Genomic DNA, 19228 nt, shown 5'->3' with positions numbered 1-19228 from the left:
AGGTTTATAGCCGGTTTGATCAGCACTGGTTTCCCAGCATCTGTGGTTGAGTTTTATGGACAGGTAGGCCTGATTCACCATGATTACAGACAGATGTGAATCACTCCCAAGTCTGCGTGTTCCCACCTGTGGTTTCGATTCTGGTGCATTTTCTAATGTTGGGCAATTTTTAGTTGTATTTTCATTTTTACATTTTAAGCGTCATAAACAGTCTGCTGCGATTCGAAGGTGTTTTAACGGCTGCACAAGGCCCGTACCAACGGCGACAACTCCCTTACAGTGGGGAGGGGAGCGTGTGTGCAGATTTCGGGACAGGATCTATAACGCAGCGTGGAAAGGCTAAGAAGTATGGCTCAAACTTTTAATTCCATCTCTCCCTCCTACACTCCATATTCCCTTTCCGAATTGTTTTCCGGACTTCTTGTTTCAAAAATGCTGCTGCTGATCATCAGCTGTCTTGACGCTCATACCCTAACCTTTCTCTGCTCTGCAGTGTCGGCACTAACCGCCTGCACTAGGATTCCCTCATTTTACAAGCAAAGAGAAAGCATTCTGAGTGATGCTATCCGAAATTCAACTCCTGTGTACACATTCCAATGCCACACTAGTGACTAAACAGCCGGTGGTCACCTCCAGTTCCCCAGGGACACTAAATAATTTTGGCCTGAAGCCCAAACTTGCCATATTCAGTCCCCAATCAGCATTTAAAAACCCTGGTAAACCAAGGAACCCGTAGCAGATTTAATGTCCAGTATCTCTGAGGACACCAGGACCAGAAATGAAGGTATTACATTATAGGAATACGGGTTCCAGCGCTTTCTTTTCTAGCTCTGGCAAGTAAACAGTGACATTGGAGACCTTAGAAATCACCCCATTCTGATTCTTTGCTTCCCCCACTGCAGACACACCCACACCCCCTTCAAACCCAGCATGTTTGTAGCAGCCAGTAAGTTGGGATTTATTAGAGCTGCGAACCCATGCATCATTCTCTCTGACAACAAACACCCCACAGCTTTCAAACAGTACCATAGATCAAGAATTCCTGTCTATTTCTAGTGGTTTATGAGGCTGTGGCTGCTAACATCCTAATGGAATTCAAGTTGGGGAAAAAAGCCCACAGGGCAGTGATTGCAACGGCTTAATTGTAAGGCGGATTCTTCCATGACTAGGCTAGAACTGCTCTGGCAAGTGTGGTCCAAACACTTTCTGGACCAGTAACACTCTCCTCGGCGCCACTGATGGGCAAAGAAAGAATAAACCCCCCCTTGTTCCCCTCTTCTATAGGGATTTCCAAGTTGACACCACTTCAAGCTGGCACCATGCCAGGTGCTTGAAGGCCATCTCTGCTGGGTCCCTCACGGGAATACTTCAGAACCAGCACAATGTGCTCACTCGCAATAGCTGCCTGCTGACTTTGAGCCAGATTCAGAGCTGCTAAAAAGGGAGAGCGCATCGCCGAGAGGCAACACACTGTGCCTAGGCACATCCACGAAGGAGCCGGCCTGTGAAGTCAAGTGCGTTGCGGGCGCAGAGAATTGCGCAGTACGTTTCAGTATGAATTTCGCTCCATTATAATTCAGACCCGGACTGAAACGTTTCTAAAGAGGGAGGGCATCAGATCTAGGACTGTGGCTCAGCGCATGCTGGCAGAGAGGCCATGAACTGACTGGGGGAAAGACTGAATTCTACAGCTGGCCAAATTACCCACTGCAAATAAACTATCCAAACAATTTACCCCTTCTATTAGCAACTGTTCACAAACAGAGCCTGGATTCTGCCAATGTATTTACTGTCCTTGCTGTGCTCACCTAATTAACTGATCACAACCAGCAGGCCCAAGCCCCAACCACTGGGTGCAGCCACAGATCTGGTTTTCCCCTGTGTTTGAAATGTGTCTGGATCCAGACCTGCGTTCGGTGCCCATCGCTACCTCCTGCGACCAGAGAGAGGCTATTGGTACAGCACCTTCCCAAGCCCGGCCCAGAGTGAGGCTTCTGGTGCACTGTGGCTTGCAAGGGATCTCAGGGCTTCTTCGGCATTTCCTCCAGAGGAAGCTCACGCTGAAGAGGCTGGATATTAGGAGGTGCTGAGCCACCACAAGTCCAGCTGAAGTCAGTGGGAGCTGAAGGCACTCAGCACCTCTGAAAACCAAGCCCATGATCTGTAAGGGCTACTGGTCATTTGATCACACGGAAAGATTTACGTGTAACTATCCCAGCTTTTCGCCGCAGGGCCATAAACAGGGGAGAAAACAGGCTCTTGGCTGACTAGCAGCTCTTTGCTTGTGATCCCTGCCAAACAAACAGGGCAGTTTTCATGCCAAACAAGGCAATGCCAAAGCATGCAACGTATGGTGGCAATAAACACACACAGAACCTAACCAAACCTCGTTGACCTTCCAAAATAGTTTGCTGGTTAGTCAGTCCAAGTATTTACTTGAAACCAGACTTGCTGGCCTCTTCCTGACTCAAAAACAGATTTGAGCAATTGCCACATTTGCTGCATGTTACAGCATAGAAGGGGCTGGATGGAAAAACATGGAGACTTCGCCTCCTCCAGGTTAAAACTCCCGAATCTGGCATTCTCTTGTACAGCAACCGCCATCATCCGGCAGGACCCTGGATCTTGCAGGACCAGATCAGTGGCAGGAGCCCAGGGCAGGGCAGCCGCCGGGGGCTTGGCAGCAAGGTGGGAGAGCAGCAGGGACCAGCGGCCCAAGCTGGTAATCTGGCAGCCCAGGCTCAGGGTAGATCATCAGAGGGGCTGTGCGGGAAGCCGCAGCCAGGGCTACGTGCAAAGCCCCTGACTGGGGAGGTGCAGTTCAGTGGCTCATCCCCAGGACAGGGCAGAACGCCGCAGCCTGGAGAGGCTGTGGAGGGGTGGCTGTGGCCGAGAGCCAGCGGCTGGGGAGCCTGCAAGTGTAGGAGGGGGGAGAGGCGGTTGAGAAGCTGCAGTGACAGCAAGGCGGGGTACCCAGGAGCAGGGGCTGAGGCCAGGGAAAGGGGCAGAACTGACCACCCCTGCACCTGCAAACTCCCTCATCCGGGACCATTCTGGTCCTGTGGGTGCCGGATGAGGGAGGCTGAACCTGTACAGAATTCGTCCGTGGAGCTGACAGAAAGAGCCCTGCGGCAGAGCAAACTTCCACTCCCTGCTTTGCCGACCATCTTCAACCCCTGAATGCTTTAACCCCTTCTGCTCTTGGCCTGTCTGCCTAGCCTGAGAACTCTCTTGGTTACTTCTGTGGGGCAGACTTCTGGGGCTGGCTGTCTCCCTGAATCCCTCAGCCCTCGCTTCACACAAGCTGCTCACGGGAAGCCACCAGAGGGCGTAAGCTTTGGGTTACGGCTGGCCTTGCCTAGGCTTGAAACAGTGCTCTAGAGGTGAAAGGATCCCCTAACCTTGCCCCTGCCCTCCACCCTGCACCAGAAATTCCACGTTCACTGATGACTTACTATGTCTCCCTGAGGTTTTTGTAGGTCCTACTAGAAAAAGGAAACAGCTAATACAACACCTGGTTCCCAAGAAGCCCCTTCATAAGCCAAGTTTTGTTTGGAGCTAGAGTTCTAACTGGCACCTGGGAGACACCCTCACAAGCCTCTTTTCTTAAGCTGACCGGGCTGTGCCAGGGACAAGAAGCCTCCCGTAAGGAGAGGGGCGCGTAGGGGGCTTTGAGTCACTCCTCAGGGGCCCCTCGGGTTCAGAAGAGAGGGTCATGCTCCAAGGAAGAGCCTGTCCATTCTGAACAGGAGAACGCAGACTCTGCTGCTGAACCTTGATCTGGCCTGGGGAAAGCTGCCGGGGCAGAAGCAGATCCCACCCTTCCCTGCAGCCAGGAGGGAAGAGAGAAACACCTTCTCAGACTTCCAGCATAAGCCTCCCCTGAAAGGAAGGTTCAGCCGGGGGGGGACGGACCATCATGGGGATTCTCAACTTTCCCCTCGGAGCCCCTCTCCCCCAAACAGGCTATGGAAACCCTGCGGCAGCAATTGATTTTCTGCAGTTTAAAAGCCAGGGCTGGCGTTTGGGGGTAGCAAGCAGGGAAATTGCCTGGGCCCTCAAAGCCAAGTTGCTTCAGCTTCAGCAGCGGGCCCCAGGGAGTCTAATGCTGGCCCTGATCGTTAGCATCTTTTGGTGACTCCCCTGAAATCTGCTCAGGCCCCCTCCCCCACCCCATGGGCCCCAGGTTGAGAATCACTGACCTATGATACTTGGGGATGCATAAGGTCCTACCAAGTTCATGGTCCCTTCTGGTCAATTTCATGGCCGTGGGATTAGCAAATTAGTTGATTTCACAGTTTCAGACACCTCCGTCTGCCACATCACAAGGCTGTACCCATGAGAGACCCAACCCAAAACGGATTGTGAGGGGCAGGATCACACTTGAGCTTCCTGCAGCTGCCAGAGGTGGGTCTGATCCCCTTCCTGCAGCTGGGAGCACCCCATCAGGGGGCTCCTCACTGCTCGTCCCCATTGGACTGGGGAGGAACAGGACTCGTTGTGGGAGAAGATCAGACCGTACCTCTCTCTGCTGCAGGAAGCTCTGTGGCTGTGCAGGGGATGAGGAGGTCCTGTCCCTTCCCAGCCTGGGAAGAAGCAGATGGAGAAAGGGAGCACCTGGCGGGAGTATCCCCAGCCCTGCCCCTCTCTGTCCCCTTCAGTAGCTAAATTTCACAGGGGAGGGCTTATTTTGCACTCCGTGATGAATTTTTCAGGGCTGTGAACTGAGTAGGGCCCTAGAGATAAGGCAATGACATCAAAAAACCCACCCTCCTGCTAAACCTACGTGGCTCTGTCAGTACGATCTCCCGAGAACCTTCCGAGAGGCATCTCTCCTGCAACCGCGCCACCCCCCCGGCTTCCGCGGCAGGCGACTTATCAGGCACGACCATCACTCACTTGCAGGAGAGCTGATTGATCCCCTCGATGTAGTAGCACACCCCGCCGTTGACGCAGTAGGACTTGGCTGTTTCGTTGCATTTTCTGGCATGTCCTGACCAGGAGGAGAGTGTGGTGGTCACTGCAAGACAGAAGAGGATACACGGTGACGCCACGTGCTCTGCAAGTCGGCTCCCTTCGTTGACTGAGCTGCCCCAGCTTTAGACCTACGTGCAGCTCCTACGGGGTCAGGGAGGTTTGAGTGGCAGTTTTCATGCTCCAATCGCACCTTTGCATACAAAGGGTGAGGGGCGGGGAGAGAGTTCTGGGCAGACGTCCCTTCCAGAAGCCAGGAACCAGAGGCAAGGAGTAGGAAAGGACATCCCTTCCTTGCTCCGTATTCTTGGCCCTGGAGGGTGACTGCGAAGACACTCGCAAGCCCAACCTCTCGCCTCCTCGGCCAGGGAGAAGGTCCCAGACGAGGGACGGAGAAAGCACGTGCTGCCTGGAGCTCCAGAGAGCCCCACGGTAGCTCTGACACGACACTGATACGCTGAGCTCACTAGATCAATATCTAGTGGCGCTGCAGCGTGTGGGAGGACACAGAGTGGAGCTCTGTGATTCCCTAATAAAGGAGTTGTCCGTGGCCTGGGGACTGACATTCACCCTTTGTTCCCAGGAAAGGGACATCACAGGCTTCGACCTGCACTCTGCTCTCGAGGGGCGGCCTCGAATGAGGAAGTGGTAATCAGCCTAGATGGACATTTCAGCTTCGGCTTCTCTGATGAGCCTACCAAACAAAAGGAAGCTCTGGCCAGGTCCATGAAGGCTGTGCAGCCTAGTGGTTAGGTTGTTGCGTGGGGGCGGTGGGCAGAAAGGGGAAGGACTGATCCTCTGTCTTGTATTCCCCATAAGATGAGCATTTGGGCAGCCGCCCTGGTGAGATTCAGACACCACCAGCTGACTGGCAAAGCGCCCACAGTGTTTCTATGGGCGGTGCACATCCGCATATGCCTTGGTGCACATAACAAAATTTATTCTGCCCACGGATGGAGAAAGCACAGCGGGAACCCCGCCCCCGTCCCCTGTATTCCTGGCTCAGGAAGTTGAAGCCATTCCCAACTCAAGTCCTAAAGTTTGGGTTGTGGCCCCAACAGTCCAGGTTCCCCTTACTTGGGCTTCCTAAGAGGTTTCCCCTCTTTCTCAGAGGGCTGGGGCTGGGGATTTACTTGTTCCCATGGCTGCTGGGCAGACAGGCTCTGGTTCATGGCCTAAGGCTGCTGAACCAGACTCCTGCCTCCTCCTTTGTCACCCCCCAAACTGAGCCAGGCTCCTTCCTTTGCTCCCCCTCCAGCCCTGCCATTGGGTGGAGGTAAAGCGGGGTGAGGCTAGCTGGTCCCAGAGGCTTTCTTCAACCCTTTGGTTGCTGGGCACTCCTTTCTCCACTCCTTCACAGAACTGTTGGGGATACTTCTCCTAGCTGGCTATTCCCATATTACTCTACAATTAAAGAACGCTGAAACCAACAATGTTCTGCAGCAACTTACTGAGATTCTCCTGGCCATTACCGTGAAACCCTGCAGAATGTAGCAGAGAACACTGAATGTCTTGTCTCCTTTTTTAAACTCTCCTAAAGAATTCTCTGTTGAGTTCTAGAGACACCGAACAACCTCCCAGAAGGTATACAGCCCATTCCATTGTACGGCACTTTCCATAAGAGCTGATGTGGCATCCCCACATATTTTTCAATGGGTCACCAAGCAGCCATCAACCACTTACTAATCCTGTGGTCTGGATGGAAGTCAGTGAGCTGTGTAGCAGGAAAAGACACCTGAAAACATGGCTCTGGTGCAAGGCTGGAGTCAGCAAGAGTTAGGTCAAAAGCAGACGTTTGCCTGCAAGTCAAAGTCCGGTGCACGAACTCAGCACCGGTGCGGCTAAAACACAGGGAGCAGAACCCATTCCAGCAGGCCAGCACAAGAACACCCCGACCGAGCACACCGTAAGTTGGTTTGATACAAGTGGTGAACAGGGATATTTTGTCTGACTCATCAGGAGGAAAGCACGAGGGGAGATAAATCTGTCAGGGAACACGTGCTGATGTGTAAATTGTTTGTCCCAGATGGTCTATAAACATTGGAGTGCCTTGATTTAACACTGGCCAACTCAGGGGGGAATGAAAGGTCTTGCCCCTGAGCGAGCTATCTATTGTCACGAGCATGTGTGTGTATGTTAGGGTACCTGTAACTTTTGAACCAGGGCTTCATCAGCACTCAGCCTGGCCAGGTGTGTCACTATGAAACCAAGCCTTGTGGTCTCATTAGGCAGTTTGCTTGAAGCTTGCTGTATGGGCGATCTGGCCAGAACCAGCACACTTAGAACATACACGCAGCTGAACATCTGAAGACAACCTGGTGGCACAAGACCTCATCGTCTTACTTCCCAGCTTCACCCGCAGGGGATGCGAGCTGAGCCCACACAACAGTGGTACGTAATGGCAGACGCCCTGCCCTTCTGGTGACCCCCTCAAATAAGTGGGGTGTTTTCAGAAACATAAGCCCAGCACAGGAACAACTTACATGTTTTGTTCTGCTACTCTGACGTGGACAAGGACCCCTGCTGGTGGATCTACTTCATAGGGAGTCTCTCTCTCTCTCTCTCTCTCTCTCTCTCTCTCTGCTCATTCTGCAGAGTAGATCATGCATGGCCTCAGCCAGCCGACATCCGCACATTTTACTCTCTTGGTTACATAAAATGGGGCAAGCTGGTCCCACAGGTTTTCTTTAACCCTTGGGCTGATGGGCTCTCTTTTCTCCCCTCGTTCGCAGAAGGGGTGGGGATACTTCTCCTAGCTGGCCATTCCCATATGGGAAGGTCCTCTACAATTAAAGAAAGTTGAAACCAACAATGTTCTGCAGCAACTTACTGAGATTCTCCTGGCCATTACCATGAAACTCTGCAGAATGTAGCAGAGAACACTGAATGTCTTGTCGCCTTTTTCAAACTCTCCTAAAGAATTCTCTGTTGAGTTCTAGAGACTTCATTTCGGGCACCCACTGTTTGCTGTCTGCTTTGGCAGCAAGAATCAGTTCATTGTCAGCTGTGCTGAGCTGTACGGCTGCACAGCTTTGGATATGCACTCAGCAATGCTATTCTCACGCCGCGCACCCCAGAAGGGCTGCTTTTTGAGTTGGCTTCCTTCAACTTTTTCTTTATAACCTGTCTGTTTCCCAGCACACTGCTCCTTGAATCCCAAGGTGGTTTTGGTTGGTTGGGTTTGGTTTTGGTTTTACAAATTCAATTATGTCAACAACCAGAGAAATGCAGCTGACTCTAGGGTAGAACACAGCAGAGAACAGCCTATCGCGGAACCAAGCAGATTAGAACAGAGAGCAACAAGTGTGAAATACACATTAAAATAAGGAATGGTTCTCAGAGAGGCAGAATGTGATTCAGCTACCACTCTGGGGTTAACCCTGCTCTTGAAAAATGCCCTGGGACTTTTAGTGACTGTAACAGACTTGCCAAGGTGCTTTTGTGGATTTGCTGCCCAGGTCCCGTTACAATTAATGACAATTGTGTGTTGAAATCACTTAAGAATTTTTAAGGTCACCACGCTGCACATTCTGTGTCACATCTAGGACAGCACGTACCCAGCAGCACAGCACCTCCTAGCCCAAAGAAAGGACGCTGGCTCAATTCTGACTCAGAAGAGTGAGTGTCAGGTCCCAAATCACCAATGGCAGAAATCAAACGTCTCCTTTAAAACTAACGCTAGAGCAGCTGAGTCAGGTCTGAGCAGCGTGCTCCAAAACCTTGGTACAAACCGAGAATGCAAAGCGACAGTCAGGATAATAGAGAACAAGTGCAACCAGAACAAGGCCATCAGACTTCAGAATCAAGTAATCTGCCACTTATTAGCAAGCAGCTCCATGGCACAAGTTTGGCAAAGTCCAGCCTCAGACATCATACAGGGAAAGTATACAATCTGGAGTAAGATTTCCACAGTAAACAAAGAGGGTGAGGAATGGAGAGGGGGAAATAATCATGGAGCACGGACTCCACAACCACTAACAACAGAAAGCACACAGATCACTCCATATAAAAAGGCAACATTTAAATGCACAGCATTAAGGAAGGGTCAGAAGATATGGAGAAATCAGATACTATGCTTAGACTGGGCCACATGGGCTCTTACTTAGATTCCAGGTGCTTTTAATCTGATTTTAAATATGCAGTGTTCTTTAAACAAAACAAATAAAATAATTCTTCCATAGTTGGTTAAAAGTTGCACATTTTGCACGTTGGAAGAGATCTTTTATTAGAACTATTCCTGTCTGAAGAATGAATGATCAGGTCGTTTTTCTCCCATTGCCTTGATAATATTTTTTAAACCATGTTTTATGTTTGCATTATGCTGCAGATCCCAGAATGCTTTGCAGAAATTGATACACATGCAGGACTATTCACTGGCAGCTTTCCCTCTGCCTCTGAAATGCAGCCACTGCTGGAATGAAACGTAGCAGCCGATCGGCCACAAGCACCAGAGAACAGAAGAGTTAATTGAGATGTCGGTGTGAAGAATAACTGAATCAACCAAAAATGCAGGGAGAACGGAGGTTGGTAGGATACCTCCTCCTGAAATGAGGAGCACACGTCTGTCAGATGCTGACCTGTGAGGATAATTCTCAGATTTACAAGCAAATACACTAGATGAGAGGCGTCTGCATTTCTAGCACCTGTCACCTTGGGCCATCTGAAGAGTGGTTATGTAAAGCGACTGACGCCAAAGGATTTCTGCCACTAATTTCAATGAGAGCAGAAACATGTCCCAAGGGCTGAAACTGGGTTATTTTTACCCAGGAGCCTTATAACCCCATTCTACTCTTTTGCTACATCTATTGTGAACAGAATCACAGAATCACAGGGCTGGAAGGGACCTCAGGAGGTCATCTAGTCCAGCCCCCTGCTACAAGCAGGATCAACCCCTGCTAAGTCATCCCAGCCAGGACCTTGTCAAGCCGGGACTTAAAAACCTCAAAGGATGGAGAATCCACCACCTCTCTAGGCAACGCATTCCAATGCCTCACCACCCGCCTGGTGAAGTAGTTTTTCCTAATATCTAACCTACACCTCTCCCTCTTCAATTTCTGACCATTACTCCTTGTTCTGCCATCTGACACCACTGAGGACAGTTTCTCACCCTCCTTTTTAGAGCTCCCCTTCAGGAAGTTGAAGGCTGCTATTAAATCACCTCTAAGTCTTCTCTTCTGTAAACTAAACAAGCCCAAATCCCTCAGCCTCTCCTCATAGGTCTTGTGCTCCAGCCCCTTAATCGTTCTTGTTGCCCTTTGCTGAACCTGCTCCAGCAAATCCACATCCTTTTTATACTGGGGGGCCCAAAACTGGACACAATATTCCAGATGTGGCCTCACCAGTGCCGAATAAAGAGGAATAACCGCTTCTCTAGATCTGCTCGAAATGCTCCTCCTAATGCACCCTAGTATGCCGTTAGCCTTCTTGGCTACAAGGGCACACTGTTTACTCATATCCAGCCTTTCATCCACCATAACCCCTAGTCCCTTTCCATCGTACAATAACGCCAGACTATCCAGAAAAGAGATTCCAGAACCGTTCGCCTCTACTGGGCTATAGAGCACAATACATCCTCCAGGCCTGACACTCCCCCAGCACCCAAGGTGCAGAGCGCCTCCAGCTCCCATGGCGACAGAGGGCATATTTTGGTCGTGGTGCAATGCTATTTATCTGCCATGCGTTGTGAAGCATCGAATGTGTTCAGATAACTGAATGTCTGAACAACAAGGGAGCAGTTTGCAGCAAGTTACGAAGTGGGGGATGCCTCTCCAGTGGCAAGAAGCTTCGGTTAAAATAAGGGGATGGGAGAAGAGCTGCCCAGAGAGGTTCTGGATGCAGGAGTGCAGGGAAGGGGGTCAGGGGTGCTGCAGCACGTCCTGGCTTCAAGTGGTCTTCATCTTATACTGGGGTTCAGTTTGGTTCAGTGGCTTTCAGCACCCCCGAGACAAAATTATTCCAGCACCCCTGTTTGCACAGCACCATTATTCACACATGATCTGCGTCCCGAAACGCTCCAGGGAGTCGTGACGGTGATTACGGGGAAACAAGCGGTGAAATGACAATGAGAAGAATCAGCGTAAATGACCACCTTCACCAGCCGCCAGATGAGAGCCGAATGCAGACCAAAGAGCCGCAAAGCACGGCTCAGAGCTGATGGACAGCAGTGACACAGCAGAGTCAAAGCAATACAGACAGCACTCTTCCTGTCTGCTCCAAGAAGCCTATGATTGCTCTAGATAACCTGGAGAAGCCACTGGTCCATGGTTATTCCAGCCCAACCCACCTTAAAAAAAAAGGCAGGGGTTAAATTCAAGTAGATTGTATATGTGTCCTCAACCCAAGCAACAGAAGTACTTCTTTCGAGGATGGACAGCTGATGCCAAGATATTAGATAAACCAAACAATTTCCTCTTCTGGAATTTGGTCTCTGTCTACCTTCATTTAAGGGTCTTTGATGGAAGAAAGAGTTGGAAGTGGCAGGCTGAGAACTCTGTCTGATGAAAGTCTGAGCCTGCTTTCTTCTGCAGACCAGAGTGTAAAGGCCAAACAACCTTCTGCAGTCTTTAACAAATGCAACGTGTCACCTGCCTTGGCACTACAAAGACCTTGACCATTGGAAGGGAGGTCCAGAGTTGAGTCTGAACTGTGCCCAGCAGGCCCAATATAAAAAGCCAAGAGTCTCCTCTCAGGAGGACAGCTCAAGTTGCCATAGACCACATCCACGGAGCTCAATGCTGCCGGCAGAGATTATTGCAATCGACATTCCAGCAGGACAGATGGAAGTAAATTCCGCTCACTCTGCTGGGTCTTCATCTTGAAACACTGTGATTCTGTCCCATTGCATGTAGTTATTTGAAGGCAACATTGACTGATAGTCATTCTCGATACTAAGCTGAAAGGAAGAAATTCAATAAATCTTTTCCCCAGAATATCTTAGCCTGCTGAGACAAGGTCCCTTCAGACCCATGAGATCTCTCTGAAGCCCCAGTGTCCAGATGATCTCCCTCGGCTCTGGCGCATTTGAGGAACAGCGACTGTACACTCTTCTTTCGGAATCTCTTCATCAAAAGCGGCTCTCGTGGGTGTTTCTAAGAGGAGAATCTTGAGGACATTCTGGGTGTCAATATGCATTTCTCAAATGACTAACATGTCTCACAATTTCACATATACGGCTCTCCCTGAATCAGTCTAGGAATATGTCACACCCATCTTCCAGCAGAACTATTCTGCACATCAGGTGACACTGAATATCCAGGCGGCGCGACCAAGACGTAACAGCCCCAAGAGCCCTCCACTACTGTCACCTACTTTTTTAATTTTTGTCAGCTAGCAATTTAAAGAAAAAGCATCGAATAAAGCCAAAGACTTTACAATAAGCTCTCCAGCCACCCTGCACCGTAGCTATCTAACTAGGAGGAACGCTGAGAAGTTCCAACACGCTCCTGGAACCAGCCAGCAGCTGGGGATGCCCCAGTCTCCATGACTCTCTTAAGAAGGGGAACACACGAAAGAGCAAGTCACATGCACAACCCCGGGGGTGCTGAAAACCTTCCGAGCTCCAGTGTGGAGGGTGCCAGCACACCCAGCAGCATGAGGGTGAACGTTGCAGTTCCTACATCAGCTATGATTTAACCCTATGGCCACGGATTTTCAGCCTGCTGCCAACCAATGTAACGCTGAGGAGGTTATCAAGATACTACAGCTGTAGCCTGCAAAGGGTTAATGAACGTAAGGACGTGCTGAAGCACACATGAAAAAGTGCAGCATCGGTGTCAACACTTGGGAGAACCTTGCCCAAGTCCATCCCCAGTGGAGAAGGGTAACCTGTGAAGGGGCGGCACCACAGTACAGACAGAGAGAGGCGGAGAAGGAGAAAAGAGCATCAAAAACTGCCCCGCGCCCCTCCAACAGCTACCAACACCTGACCCTTCTGTGATAAGGCCCGCAGCTCCCGAATCCCGCTGATGAACCATCAACAGACTCACAAATAAGAGGGCGTCGTGAAGACGTCCTGCTCATTATCGGGTGACCGCCAAGAGACGAACGCCATTTGGGCCGTCAATTGTGTTTTACCTTTCATGAGCCACAGCTACTGTTTATCGGAGCAGGAGAACCGTGCCAGCTAAGACCTGCTTCTCGCCACCTTTTTTTTTTAAACCACATTGAATGCTGGGTCCACAGAGTCCAGACACTTCACACTCTCAATATTTAGACATTAGCTTTGACAGATGAATTCAGCAGGTTTGAGAGTGTATACAAATTACTTGCTCTGTCTAGGCCTGATGTTCTTCCTGATACAACAGAGAATCTCAGGCTCCTTTCAAACTAGTTCCTCAACCTTCCATCAGAGATGAAGTACAGTGAGGTACCTGGGCCAAGTAATCCTCTTTGTTAGGTTGGTGCAATTCTGGATTGACTCCCTGATGTCCATGCAGTGACAACGCAGGTGTACTGATGAAGCGGAGCGTGGGTTTCTATGCCAAAGGTTATCATCTAACAGGGGCGCCGATGTCATCAGGAGGGTACGGCTGCCATGTGCACACCGACCCTTAGCATTGGGGTTTGCTATTGGCCACATTGTGAACACGTCGCTTACATACAACCATGTGAGTTGGAGCAACCTGCACGCGGCTGGCAGTTGATGGGGGCAGGAGTTTGGAAGTATTCCGTGAACATAAGAAGGGCCAGACGGGGCCCAGTATCCGGTCTCTCAACAGTGACCAATGCCAGATGTCCCAGAAGAATGAACAGAGCAGGTAACCATCAAGCATTCCCTCTCCTGTCTCCTGTTCCCAGCTTCTAACAAACAGAGGCTATGGACACCATTCCTGCCCATCCTGGCTAACAGCCATTTGTTGGACTTGTCCTCCATGAATTTATCTAGCTCTTGTTTGAACCCTGTTAAAGTCCTGGTCTTCACAACATCCTCTGGCAAGGAGTTCCACAGGTTGACTGAAGTGAAAGACATACTTCCTTTTCTTGGTCTTTAGCCTGCTACCCATTCATTTCATTTGGCAACCCCTAGTTCCTGGCTTTTTATTGATCTGGGTATATCCCAACATTTAGAGCTTCTTGGAAATGTTGCTCACTGAAATGACCTCATCTCGTCTGTGACAAGATCTCGAGGGCACAATAGACAGCCCAGGGTTATGTAAGTACACGCCAGTTTAACATGAGCTATGTCTGCACAACAAGCTAGGGTCTGATGCCACCATCCAGGCACCCATATTCATGGAAGCTCAATGAGAGACACTGCAAAGAGCAGTAAAAGTGCAGTTGCACGGCAAGTGGCACCAGAGGTACAGCTGGGCTTTGCCGCGTATACGTCATGGTTTTCCGGTAAATTTGTATTTGGCCCAGCTCAGCCGTTCTTCTGCTACTGCCACCCGCATCAGTATGGATAACTCGCTGTTTATGGTCACACTCATTCCACATGAGCCAGCACACACAGGGTTATACAAGCAGGGGAACCGTGCCTCTGGGTCGTAGTGTAGACCCAAGTGTCCATAAAAGAATGCAGGAGACTTCACTTGAAACAACAGACAGGCTGAAACGGGCACAACATCTGTCTATCTTGTGTCATTAAGGCTTCTTAAGAGAAGGGATGAGAAATGTTTCTTAACTGGCAGCCTGTTTCAGTGAAAAAGGCAGCTAACTGCAATGTCTTGCAGCTGCAAGACTCTGTATTTTGGTCAAGCTTCAACAAGAACCTCTCAAGTGATTTCTTGAAGATCACAAGGCTGTCCAATTAATTTTCTCTTCTGACACCTGGGCTCCATAAAGCACCTGCCAGCATCACAGCGTCCATCGCCTTGACCCTACAGAAATACCAACATCAACTTTATGCATCTGCAGATGCTTTTCTCCAGCTGTACTAAAGCGCTTTATTAGACAAGGAAACTGAAGACCACAGAGGGTCATAACAGTCCAACAGTGGGGTTGGAAATAGACCCTGGGTCTTCTGACCTCCAGTTGGGATGGATTTTCAAAAAGCTTTTCTACAATAACAAAATATTTTTGAATTTTAATTGAATTTTTAAATTTCGGTTCACTATAAAACGATTTTCTTTCTCAAAACAAGCCTATTTATATTTCAAAAACCAGCTCATATTAAGGCCTAAACTGTCTATAATCTATCAAAACCATTTACATTAATAAAAATAGCAGTATTCAAACTGTAAATCTTTGTTGCCAAAGTGTTAACGAAAGTCAATGCACTGAATTGGCAGAAGTCACTAGTGAAACCATCCATACCAGACTTTGCTGATGTGCAAAATCAGCTTCAGAATATTCCCTTATTTCAGTTTATTCAACTAGCTCAGTTCAAGGATTGGCTCACTTAAGGTTGAAAGACCAGCTGGGAATTGAAAAAGTAGGAAAACTTGTTCTCCTCTTCTAGTCTATGAATAAAAACAAGGTGCCAAAAGATGAGATCTACTAGTTTGAAAATCTTGAAGGACAGAGTGAGCAGAAGCAATCAGTTCAGTTCACTACTGAGAATACATCCTTTGTTTAAGAAAATCAGTGTTAAATACAGAGGGTTTTAATAAACTTTTTTATGCAACCAACAAAGCAATTAATTCTATTTAGCTAAAAACCATTTTAAAATGCTGTTTGTGTATGTTTAATGAAATTCCAATTTCCAGCACAGCTTGACCTGACTCATCATTACTAAGCACAAAGACTGTATCTACACTACAAAAATAACTTTGAAGTAAGCAGGTCTGAAATATAGCATCTACACACACCCTACTTCAAAGTTAAACTTCGAAGTGGGGCCCTAGTCCATTCCCAGGAATGAAGTAAGGACTTCAAAGTTGGGCTCCCTTCAAAGTTAACTTTGAAGTAAGGGAAAATGTGGGTAGACTCTCTGCTGACTAACTTTGAAATTAGTTCCTAGCATAGATGCACCAAAAATGTGTCATTGATTATTTTGTACATAATGAAGAAAAAGTAAAAATTAGGGAACTGAATAAATGTAAATTACATTATATAATTGCTTAAATAAATGTCCCTAAGTATAATGCGTTCTTCTGTTTAACACAGAGTACCGACAAATTTAGTTTAAAGATTATATTTAGTTACAAACCAACATGTTTTAGTGGTTAGCAGCCAAAGAGAATCAATTTTTCTTTAGAAAAAAGTTACAAATGCTAAATAAGATTAAATTTGATTATTCAAGTCAAGGTTTTCTGCTTGCTGATTTAAACCATTATTAAAATCTACTTTAAATCAAATCACCTGCTATTATAGGTCTCTGCTCTCATCACTAGACAAACCGCCTCACATGTCTTAAGGATAATTATTTTTCATTCTCTCACACATCCAGGTGTCACACTTTCAAGCCATCCACCTTTAACGCACCTACAGAACTTATTACATCTATAGATGCTACATAGCATCTTGCTGTGTGGGCCCTATCGCGCCTAGGATTAAAATCCCTAACTACAAACTTCCCCGCAAAAAGCAATACAGAGAATGATGTAGAAAAAAAAGCTCAGATAACGTTATAAAGATCAGTAAAGCCAAATGCAAAGTAATTAATTTAGAGGGGAAAAAAAGTCCAACTACACAATAGGAAACAACTGCTTAGGCAGTAGTACTGAAGAACAGGCTCAGTGAGGACAGTTCTTTGAAAAAAAAATCTGTTCAATGTGCAATGCAGTCAAAAAAGCCGACAAAATCTCAGGACCCGTTAGAAAAGGGATAGATAGTAAGAAAGAAAATAGCATGATGACACTATGGAAATCGCTGAAAGACCTACACTTTGAATGCCATGTGCAGTTCTGGTTGCCCCATCTCAAAAAAGATATATTAGAATTGGAAAAAGTAAGGCAGGCCTCACGCAGTGGCCCCATGACCTCCCTCTGAGGCAAGGATCATTTATTTAGAGGTTCTAAAGTAGGGGTCTGCAACCGAAATCGTGAGAAGAGCCATTTTTTCAAATTCAGTTACAAAATCAGTCCTTCAGGAGCCACAATGCACGTGAACCGTGAACACGAAATGGTCCTTACTAAATAACGCCAATCCGGGCTTCTTATCGCCATGGTTTTACTAACAGCACAGGTGTGCACACAATGATTTGTACCAGTTAGAAAGCTGTTAACCCCATCTCCAGGCTTTACCCCCCATCCCCAGGCTTAACCCCTTTGAGCCCCAACCTCCCCCCCAAGGCTTAACTCCTCTGAGCTCCAACCTCCCTCCGCCCCCCAGGATTAAGTCACCTCAGTGCATAGTTCCACCACGGCCTGTGTCCCGCTGCTCCCCGCCACTGCCTCCTCCTTGGCAAGCTCCGAGGCTACGTGGCTCTGGCAGGGACAGGCTCAGCCGCCTCTCCCCCGAGCTCTCCTGCCAGATGACTTCTGCCCACGTGGGGCAGCTCCCTGGCCTGGCTGGCTTTCACTTCCGAGCTCCTGGCCCTGCCGCCCTGACTGCTCAGCAGCTCCGGAGCCGCCACCCCTTAAACGGAATTTATTTTTAAATCAATAAATTCACTTAAGCAGCGACCGCCTCTGGAGACACACGTGATGTCAGCAGTGGCAGCTCTCGGAGCTGCAAGTAGCTCTGTAAAGAGCTGCATACGGCTCTGCAGCCGCAGGTCGCCAACCTCTGTTCTACACCGAGTGTTTATAAGTGTTACACGGAGGGTTTATATGGAATCATAGAATTCTAGGGCTGGAAGGGACCTCAGGAGGTCGAGTCCAGCCCCCTGCCCAAAGCAGGATCAACCCCCACTAGCTGATCCCAGCCAAGGCTTTGTCAAGCTAGGACTTAAAAACCTCTAGGATGGAGATTTTGCCACCTCTCTAGGTAACGCACTCCAGTGCTTCATCACCCTCGTAGTGAAATAGTTTCTCTTAATGTCCAACCTCCACCTCCACCTCCACCACTGTAACTTCAGACCATTGCTCCTTGTTCTGCCATGCATCACTACTGAGAATCACCTCTCTCCAGCCTCTTCAGGAAGTTGAAGACTGCCATCATCACCCCTCATTCTTCTCTTCTGCAAACTACACAAGCCCAAATCCCTCAGCCTCTCCTCATGTGCCACATGCTCCAGCCTGTAATCATTTCTAATAATATTAGAAGAGAGATACTTCTGTTTTTACTCTTTCTGCCTCAGAAACACCTTCTCCACTTACCTCACGCTCTAATACACAAAGATGTGGTACTGGTATTCAGTGACTGCATAAGAGATTTCAGGTCGAGCACTTTCATTCTGGTGAGCTTTGATGGGGTTCCCAGTGAGGCTTGTAATGCAAAAAACCTAATTACTGCCTTAATATTACGGAGAGTTTCCTACCTCTCCATAATAATGAAAAAAAAAAAGAGCTCAGCTTCAAGCCATCATTTGCAAATGGAGGTGATATTTACCGCAATAGGGAGACAGTCGCACAGAGGCAAGGTTGGGCGGGAAAGAAAGAAGACAAACAGAATGAACATTTACCCACATAGCAATTTTCTGATTTTCTTTCTCAGGTTGGAACACAGTGCGTGGGCTGTTTCCCTCCACGGGTTATACAGGGAAAACTCCCTTAACAGCTTTTCCCCTCTGATTGATAATGTGGGGACTTCAGAATATTCAGCTTTCAGGTAAACCCAGAGCGCCTCCAGTGAAACATATCATTATCCTGGATTTACACCGGTGTCACTAAGCGCAGCGTCTGTTGGTAAAGCCCGCGTTCGTGATACCATAATCTGCCACATCACAGCTTGACGTGGCTCATGCAGCATTTAGCATAAGCACGCAATTAAATTAGAAAGGGATGGCCTTGGAGACAATGAACCCTTTTTCTAATTAGGAAACCTAATACAATTGTATCCAGACGTTGTATTACTGTGGTAGCTCATGTAGTTGAAAACTTTGCCCTCTGTAAAATGCATGAGCTGAAGAGTCACAGGGAGGTGGCCGTGCTCGTCTGTAACTCCACAAAACAAACCAGCAGTCCTGGAGCACTTTAAAGACTACTAAAATATTTATTAGGTGAGGAGCTTTTGTGGAACAGACCCACTTCTTCAGATCTGGAAAATTCCAGCCGCTGAGCGTGATCAGGGCTGGGGCGGGAGGACTTTTTTTTGTTTTATGAGCTGAAGTGGTTATCTAGATACAGGTAGACTTTAATTTTCTTAAACCATTGGGGTGGCAGGCAGGGGAATTGCTTAAAGTTCCTAAAGTTTTCTACTAAGAAGCCTTCATGAAATAAATCCACTGGAATATAAGCCTTGTACTTAGGTGCCAGCGTATAGAGCAGTA

General features: G+C 48.3%; 1 protein-coding gene across 1 annotated transcript in view; it reads right to left on the bottom strand.

Moving 5' to 3' along the window:
- Positions 1 to 19228, bottom strand: part of NRG2 (neuregulin 2) — a 234576-nt gene that overhangs the window by 60261 nt on the left and 155087 nt on the right. The window contains exon 4 of the mRNA XM_075009597.1: positions 4900 to 5020. Within this exon, the coding sequence (XP_074865698.1) occupies positions 4900 to 5020 (121 nt within the window). The remainder of the gene's footprint in view (positions 1 to 4899; positions 5021 to 19228) is intronic.

The sequence above is a fragment of the Carettochelys insculpta genome, chromosome 15 (genome assembly GCF_033958435.1).
Source record: "Carettochelys insculpta isolate YL-2023 chromosome 15, ASM3395843v1, whole genome shotgun sequence".
Lineage (NCBI taxonomy): Eukaryota > Metazoa > Chordata > Testudines > Carettochelyidae > Carettochelys > Carettochelys insculpta.
The sequence above is the reverse complement of the archived record's forward strand: the minus strand, read 5'-3'. Positions and strand labels throughout refer to the sequence as shown.